Source organism: Mustela putorius, unplaced genomic scaffold, assembly GCF_011764305.1.
Source record: "Mustela putorius furo isolate JIRA1106 unplaced genomic scaffold, ASM1176430v1.1 tig00000196_pilon_pilon_pilon, whole genome shotgun sequence".
Lineage (NCBI taxonomy): Eukaryota > Metazoa > Chordata > Mammalia > Carnivora > Mustelidae > Mustela > Mustela putorius.
In genome coordinates this window covers 3,266,114-3,274,804 of record NW_025421310.1, presented here as the reverse complement: position 1 = coordinate 3,274,804, position 8,691 = coordinate 3,266,114, and the positions used below count along the sequence as shown (strand labels likewise).

Sequence of the window (8,691 nt, the reverse complement as noted above, 5' to 3'; positions counted from 1 at the left end):
AGATGTGTCCCCTGGGAGCCATTTTTTTAGTATATTTGTGCATAACCACAGAATTATATTACTAGCTTTCAGTAATTTAAACAATTCATAAATGTTTTCTTTCTTCCTTTCCTTCCTTGCCTTCCTCCCTTTCTTTTTCTTTCCTTCTTTGCTTTCCTTCTTTCCCTCCTTCCTTCCTTCCCTTCTCGTCTTTCCCCTCCCTTGACCCTTCCTCTACTCTTCTTCACTGTTTACCAAAAATAATCTCCAATCCCAATTCAGACACTGTTCTGTAATTGCAAGTGAAGTGAAAATCACTTCCTAGCAAAGAAATGAGATCATGATGCTCTAAATTTTTATTTGTAGGTCAGATGGTCCCCTTTGCACATTTACTGCCACCAGCCCTGGCACATCAAAAAGCATTTATAATGGCCCTTTTCAGATGGGCGGCATATTCCTAGAGGGAAATCAGTATATCTCAGTTTTAGGCTGAGGAGCGTTTGAATTACAGGGTGCTGAACCCCGGCTGGCCACCATTAGCGCCCCCACCGGTAGGAAAGTGCCTTCGTTGGCCGATTAACCCTTCCCAGAGTCCGCCCTGGCCCTGTCCGCTGACCTGACCTCTGATCCCGGGTCCCTGACCAAGCCAAAGAGCCCAAAACCGATTTAAAGCTTCAATCTACATGGATCTAAAAAACAGCAAGGAAATACGAGTGGACTGTGAGTGGACTCAAGATGATATTGCACATGATATGTCCGTGTGGTTTTGTGGCTTTGGGGAATATCTACAAGAACGCTCCCACACTCTTCGGGTACCCACCCCCCGCGGACTACAGGGTACCGAACCAGGGCCAAAGCCCCGTCCCGTCCTTTGAGCCTGGAGGCACCATTTCCCAGCGTCCCTCGCGGGAGCACGCTGCCCAGCCCCAGACCCTGCCCGGAGAACTCCGACGGTCACGAGGGCCGATTCCCCAGGGAAACTACAGTACCCAGAAGTCTCTGCGCAGCACGGATGCGGCACCATTAAAAGCGCGCGCAAGCCGTCTGGGCGGGATTTCCGGCGTCTTCCTCGCGGCGGACATTTTGTTCGCTCCTGGTGGAGCTCTCGGAGTGGAGCTTTGGGAACGCCAGTACGGTTCAGAGTGACCGAAGCTGAAAGGCACGGGAGGAAACCTTGTGTCCATTGCAGAAAAGCTCGGGGGTGGCAGCAAGCGCGAAGGCTCCGCGGCCAGGGCCAGCCCACGGCGGCGCGTGAGTCCCGACCTGGGACTCCTCACGGGTCCCTGTGGTCCAGATTGTGATGGCGGCGGCCGCGGTGATGGATCCCGCGTAGGTGGGTACTTTGTTCCCTGGACCCTGAGGCGTTTCGGTCCTTCACTCTGAATCACGAAGTCACGGACGAGCGGCGCCTGTTGAGGTCGATGCAGCTCCGGCTCCGGTGTTGTGGGCCGTGGGGGCGTTGGTGTGGGGAGCCCCTTCCTAGCAGCCGGTGCAGTGAGCCGTCGAAGTGTCCCTGGGGGACCGACGATCAGGAGCAAAGGCTTGGCGGCGCGGCTGAGCCGGAGGACTCCGGAAACCGGGCCCTGGGGTTTGCAGGGAGCCTAGAAGGCGAGCGGCGGCCCTGCGTGGAAAGGCTGCGTGAGCCGAGGGTGCCCTCGGGCGGACCACTGGGAGCCGTGGGGGAGCATGATGTGAGCTGGCTTAGGCAGGTGGGTCGCGGCGGGCTGGCTGACCGGCGAGGAGGCCGCCGACTCCCGGAGTGTTGTGGCTGCACCAGAGCTGCAGCGAGAGGTGGGAGGTGGAGAAGGGGATGGTAGAGGTGAAACCGACGGGATTCTTGTCGCGTCGGGTAACGGCGGTGCGGGAAGACCGAGTGGAGGGCCGGAGCATTTTGTGTCTCAGGGAATGCATTTTGGACGTTGCCCATGGGCATCTGGCCGTGCGTCAGGGATTCTGGCGGGGGCTGTGTTGGAGACCACTGAGGGATGAGGCCCCAGGTCGAAGCCTGGAGGTGAGATGCGCAAGAACGATATTAACGGTGTTTTTATCTCAGGTGGTTCTTGAGGCGAGAGATTGGAGGGCGGGGGAAGGGGTCATCCTTCATCCCCTCCAGAGGGAAGCATGGGAAGGAGTTCTGGCTGGTCTCCGCGGGAGGAGAGGACCCTGGGTTTTAAGGAGCCCGGCCTGAGCCGCAGAGGCAGGCGTGACGCGCTATCTGTTTGCGGTTCCGTGGACTCAGCAGCGGCACGGCCTGTGGAGGAGACGAAAAGCCAGCCTCAGCCAGATCCAGGGCCCTGGTACCCCAGTTCCCCAGCTCTCAGGCGAGCAGAGATCATGGACATCTCTCATGAGGGGCCACCAGCAGGCTCACCTTCAGGGGTGTGTACCAGGTAGGCTGGTTTGGTGACAGGACTAATGCGCACTTGGCAGGTGTACAGGCCTTTAAGATTTTTAGATGGATAGATATGATAAATTTATACTCATGGTGCTTAATAGTGGTTGACGTGCTTGCCTCTGAGTGTTTGATTAAGATGGAAGTCTTAAATACCACGTTTTCTTAGAAGATTAAAAATAAATCCTAAATATCAAAAACCTGTCCCTTCATTTGCTCCAAAACCATTTGGAAAAATGTGAATGAAGCTTGTGGACAGTAAAAGCTAATTCAAGCACCCTTGCTTGTACTAACGGTGTTTGATATGAGCAGTAGCCCTGTAGGGTGGATGCCACTTTTAGCCCTGCTTTACAGAGGAGGACACTGCAGCACGTCTGTTCATGGACGCCTATCTGATGGGAGGCAGCACTAAAGTCTTAACATCTGACATTAGACTTTCCGAAATCATCCTCACCAAAGGGCAGGGCAGGAGTTAGGGCCATAGTTCAGTCCCCAGTACCCCACTCTGGTAACCTGCCACTCTCAACAACTTCTCTTTGCCAGGTTGCCCTGATGGTAGCAGCACTGGGGATCTCTGTATAGGTGAGTGCAGAGCATGCAGGTCCTCATTCATCACTCCCCACTTGGCCATGATCTTGGCAACCCCAGATGGCAGATGGTGGTGTCTTAGGACTCTTCACCTACCCTTACACTTGATGTTGAGTTTGGGGATGCTGGTGTCACTAACGGTCTTTTGCCTTGAATTGAGTGCAGTGGGGTGAAGTGTGGAACAGTGCCCCAGACACAAGAACCAGCATGTGCAGAAGCATCACTTGAGGCTTAACCACGAGTATTTAGGGAGCCTCGGGTCTCCATTATGTCTAGCTTGATCAGAGAGTAGTATTCAACTCTGGAATGGCACCTTGTGGAACTGGGCTTCTGTTTTGAGAATGGTGGGAGCCATGGAAGGTTTGGAGCAGAGGAGGGAGTCATCTGACTATGGTCTCAACAGGCTTCTTACTGTACAGTGAACAAGAGACTTTGGGGTGAGGAAGGAGCACTGTTTATGATGGCTGGACTAGACGGATGCTCTGGAAGTGTGGGACAATTGCTTGGATTCTGGTCTGTCTTTTTTTGTTCGTTTTTGTTTTTCTTTAAGTAGGGTTAACCAGATTTTCTGATGTGGATGGTGAGAGAAACAATGGGAAGAGTCATGGATGACTCCACAGCTTTCAAAGTTTTGGGCCTAAGCAGGTATAAGGATGGGAAAATTTTCCATTGAGATGGTGAAAAGTTTGGTGGTGGGAGTAACTTTCAGAAGTAATACCAAGAATTAGGCTTTGTGGGGCGCCTGGGAGGCTCAGTCTTAGGCATCTGCCTTCAGCTCAGCTCATGACCCCAAGGTCCTCGGATTGAGTCCTGCATGGGGTCTCTGCTCGGCGGGAAGCCTGCTTCTCTCTCTCCCTCTCCCACTCCCCCTGCTTGTGTTCCCTCTCTGGCTGTGTCTTTCCCAGTCAAATAAATAAATAAAATGTTAAAAAAAATTAAACTTTGACCATGTTGAATCTAAGTGGAGGTATAGGTAGACATCTGGACACATAGGTTTTGATTTTAGAGGAGGGATTCAAGTCCACAGGGTGGCAGTCAGTATATGCATTGGAGTGGAGCTGCTTATCAGAGAACCTTTATGTCATAGTGGCAGTGCCATTAAGAGTCTGGAAGGGGGTGGACACAGCAGCCTGAGACAGGAGTCACCTAAGAGAGAGGAGAAGGGAGATTGGTGTCCATGGTAGAGGGAGAGAGTAGGATTTGGCAGGTGGTGAAGTCTTCCAGAGAGATTGTGGACAAGAGATGGGTGCTGGAGTAGAGAGCAGTGTTAGAGATGAGATGAAAGTGAGGCCAGAGCAGCTGCTTTCCCTTTTCGGTTTGCTTCCCAGGTATTTATAGTGACTTCATGGGATGTGGAAAGTTTCAGTCAAGCTGGTAGATGAGCTCAGGGGCAGAGTGGGCCAGCTGGCAGAGTAACTGCTTGCAGTAGAAGGACAGGGGGTGTGGGCTTTGAATGAGTGTTTAGTGTTAAGTGTTAAGCCTGTTGAAAATATAGTATCCTTAGTATGTGACCACAAAGTCAGAAGGGGCTAGAATTACCTGGTATCTGTATGTTGTTCTGGATTGCTGAAGTTGAATCAAGAAATAGGACCAGGAAGGGAATATTTAAAAGCTGGGTTCAGGGGGCCCCTGGGTGGTTCCGTCATTAAGTATCAGCCTTCCGCTCAGGTAATGATCCCAGGGTACTGGGATCGAGCCCCACATCAGGCTCTCTCGGCAGGAAGCCTGCTTCTCCCTCTTCCACTCCCCCTGCTTCTCTTCCCTCTCTCAGTGTGTGTCTCTCTCTGTCAAATAAACAAATAAAATCTTAGGAAGAAAAAAAAAAAAGCTGGGTTCAGAGTTACATGGCAGTGAGGACCCCTACTGGAGCCAGATGTGATCTTGGATGATTAACCAGGAATTCTCTGGATGCTGTGTGCAGATTTGCATGTGGGAGATGACCTATGTTGTGGGTATTCGTAGACTTGAGGGAGCTATGGTCTAAAGAGTGATGTGTGCTAGAGATGGAATCTGAATTCGTAGTGAGGGCTTAAGGGAGAACTCTGAGCTCATATTTGTATATGAGAGACATGATCTCTAGACCTCAGGGGAACTAGCTAGCAAAAGATCTGTCCGTCCCCCTCCTGTTGTTCTGGGCTGGACAAAATGATTACTAGGAAATGGGAAGAGTGAGTAGGCACCAGTCACAAGGGCCTGGTATCTGGCCTAAGTTGGGGAGCTGGGGAGGAAAATGAATGTGTGGTGGGTAGACCAAGATTCCTGGGGAGAGCTGCTGTCCCTGTGCTTAGTCGTTGGCTTTATGCAGGGTCATGTGACTTTGAAGGATGTGTTTGTGTATTTCTCTTGGGAGCAGTGGGGACTGTGTGAGAAGACCCAGAAACCTGTGTCACAGTGCAGTGTTTTCTATGCTTTGTGCTAACGGTCTTCCTGGGTAAGGCCCCCATACCCCAGTTTTCTGGGCTTTGCTCTACTCTTTCTTCCCTTAAAGGTTGCCCTTTTCTTCGCATAGCTGTCATGGGCACTGCTGTTTTCCTTCTCTAAGATAGATTTTCGGGCTGCTGAGGCTCAGCTGTGTATTGCCTCCTTTACTCCCTATGCTCCCCCACCCCTGCTGCCCCAGACTATCACCAGGAAGGGTTTGAGGGTCAGGGATTAGTAGTCAGCCCGGTGGACTACCCTGCTGCCCTTTCCCTGACTGTATGGCTCTGCCTACATTCATAATACCTCTGTACTCTAGACTCTGCCCCTTTTCTGTAATTGGCATTTTCTTGGGCCTACCTGTGTCATGAATTGCTGTGATGGTCACTGCTGTGAGGCCCAGTGTGCTGATCTTGCAGAAACATTACTGATGTTCATTTTGTAATATTTAGTTGTCTAAATATTAGACAGCTGCTCTGGGCCACAGCTTTCCTCCTTGTCCTGTCTTTCCTCCATGATTTGTTTCTTCCAGATCCTTTATGGTTCCTGAACTTAGTAAGGGAAAGAACTCAGTGCCTGAGAGGTCATGACTCTAGCCATGGCAGGAGGGACGTGGACAGGCCCTGGTGAGTGGGAGCTTGGGGAGGGTGTAACTTCAGGGTTGGGTTCAAATAATACCAGAAGCCTGTCCTTGCCCCACTCCTATTTGGTGCCTAGGTTATAAACCGTACCTGTTTCTGTCTTTTTCTCCTCATTCGGGACATTCTACACACTTGTCATTTTTTTTTTTAATTTTTATTTTTTAAATTATGAACATATAATGTATTATTTGTTTCAGGGGTACAGGTGTGATCCATCACACTTGTCATTTCTGGTCTGACCTCTGACCCAGGGCTGTCCACGCCCTCTCACCAGTGCTCTCTACTGCTCCTTCTGCAGTGCTCTTCTGTGTTGGACAGTGTTCACGTGTCATATGTCCTTAAATGACTCCTGAATACCACTTGCTCATTTTAGATCCGATTTCCCAGGCCTAGACGTACATTCTGTATAGTGCTCACCAGTAGCCAAGGCCCTTCTAAAAATCATTTGCAGAAGAGTAAATTGGACATTTCTGCTTCCCAGTTCTCTCTGAGCGCACCCTGTCCTTGTGTCTTTGTCCCTTGGGAAGTCTTTCTCATTCTATCACCGTTTGAGGCCCAATATTGCAAAGCAGCTTTTTCTTTAACCTGATGCCACATCCGCTCTCCTGCCAACAGCCCCATACACTAAATCCTGGGTATACTAGACACATCTGCGATGGGGTTGCTCCTTCCCACCAAAGTCATCATGCACTTCAACAGCATTTTTTCTGCCTTCAGGTTGTTGGTGTGCAGTGGAGGATGAAGAGGCGCCTTCTGAGCAGAGCATTTCTTTAGAAGTGTCACAGGATAGTATCTCCAAGGCAGGTTCATCAGCCCAGATGGCTCACCCTTGTGACACATGTGGCCCCGTCTTGAAAGATATCTTGCACCTGGGTGAACACCAGGAAACACACCAAGGACTGAAGCCTTATACATGTGAGGCATGTGGGAGACAGTTCTGGTTCAGTGCAGACTTTCTTCAGCACCAGAAGCAGTACAATGTAGAGAAGCCCTTAAGAAGAGACAAAGGCAAGACTTCATTTGTGAAGAACTGTAGAGTTTGTGAAGAACCTCACCTGTCAGAAAAGCCTTTACGATGTGAGGAGGAGAACTTCCAGGCCAGTTTGGGCAGTCACCAGCAAAAGGCTAGCCACAGCAAGAAGACAAGGAGCACCGAGAGCAGGGGGGCCTCTCACAGTGGACATACACATTACAGGTGCAGCGAATGTGGGAAGGCCTTCAACCGCAAAGACACACTCGTCCAGCACCATAGAATCCATACTGGAGAAAGGCCTTACGAGTGCAGTGAATGTGGGAAAGCCTTCAGCCGCAAAGCCACCCTTATCCAGCACCAGAGAATCCATACTGGAGAAAGGCCTTACGAGTGCAAAGAATGTGGGAAAGCCTTTAGTCGCAAAGACAACCTTACTCAGCACAAAAGAATCCACACTGGAGAAATGCCTTACAAGTGTAGTGAATGTGGAAAATACTTTAGCCATCACTCCAACCTAATTGTACACCAGAGAGTTCACAATGGAGCAAGGCCTTATAAGTGCAACAATTGTGGGAAGGTCTTCAGACACAAATCCACACTTGTTCAGCATGAGAGTATCCATACTGGAGAAAATCCTTATGTTTGCAGTGATTGTGGGAAATCCTTTGGCCACAAATACACCCTCATTAAACACCAGAGAATTCACACTGAGGCAAGGCCTTTTGAGTGCGTCGAATGTGGGAAATTCTTTAGTCGAAGCTCTGACTTTATTGCACACCAGAGAGTTCACACAGGGGAAAGGCCGTTTGTATGCAGCAAGTGTGGAAAAGATTTCATCAGAACATCTCACCTTGTTAGGCATCAAAAAGTTCACACTGGAGAAAGGCCATATGAGTGCAATGAATGTGGGAAAGCCTATAGTTTAAGCTCCCACCTCATTCGGCACCAGAAAGTTCACACTGCAGGGAGGCTGTAGGCAGGCTTTCAACGCAGTGGGACTCATAAGGAGAGGAACTCTGCGAGGACCCTTTGAGAGGAGGACATCAGTGAAGTGTTGTTCCTCCTATACAGCGTTAACACCTGAAATGGGTTATGAATGCCAGGTACGGGGAAGCTCTCGTGGGTTGCATTGCACTTTGAGACAGGTCCTTGCCAGATTTGTTACTCAATGCCTGTGGCGGACACCCATCTTAGCTCTATCAGCGTACTTACCATAATGTCCTCAGGGAAGGTAGAATCCTGAATTAAATAAGACTTCTCATTTCTTCCCCCACTGACTGATTAAAGGTGTGGACCTTACTGTACGTCTTTAGCCAAGAGGATCTGAGCTGTGTTCTGGCTTACAGAAAAGGTTTACTTTCTTCCTGGACACTGTTGGTCTCATGTGGTACTTGTGACAGATTTTCCAGTCTCCAAGTCACCCATCCTGGAGAACTATTTGTCTTGCATTGCTCTGGTTTCTGTGATAATAAAGACCTTTTTCTTATTTAAGCCATTGTTAATCTTGGACATTGTTTTTACTGTTTGGAATGGTTTGAAAACACTTAGGCCCTGCCAAACTGAAGAGATAAACAGTGGAGGGGGGGATCCTCCAGTTTCCTGTGCCTCAAATGGAAGAGCAGGTTGGCAAAGAACCGTTCTCAGTCCAGTTCTGGTGTTGCTGACAAAAGCTTTTTAGGCGAGAGTTCAGGGCCTGATTT

At 49.9% G+C, this 8,691-nt stretch overlaps 1 protein-coding gene across 3 annotated transcripts; it reads left to right on the top strand.

Moving 5' to 3' along the window:
* Positions 1-1,033: 1,033 nt before the first annotated feature.
* LOC101684608 (zinc finger protein 134) lies at positions 1,034-8,482 on the top strand. 3 transcript variants are annotated; one of them, XM_045077318.1, is made up of 5 exons: positions 1,034-1,990; positions 2,219-2,369; positions 2,915-2,953; positions 5,910-6,003; positions 6,736-6,872. In XM_045077318.1, exons 1-5 carry the CDS (start codon positions 1,790-1,792, stop codon positions 6,758-6,760), a joined length of 510 nt encoding a protein of 169 aa, XP_044933253.1. In that variant the 5' UTR covers positions 1,034-1,789; the 3' UTR covers positions 6,761-6,872. The 3 variants fall into 3 exon arrangements, with proteins under 3 accessions (XP_044933253.1, XP_044933252.1, XP_044933251.1); XM_045077317.1 differs by lacking the exon at positions 5,910-6,003 and having other exon boundaries at positions 1,034-1,312; positions 6,736-8,482; XM_045077316.1 differs by lacking the exon at positions 5,910-6,003 and having other exon boundaries at positions 6,736-8,482.
* The last annotated feature ends 209 nt before the right edge of the window (positions 8,483-8,691 follow it).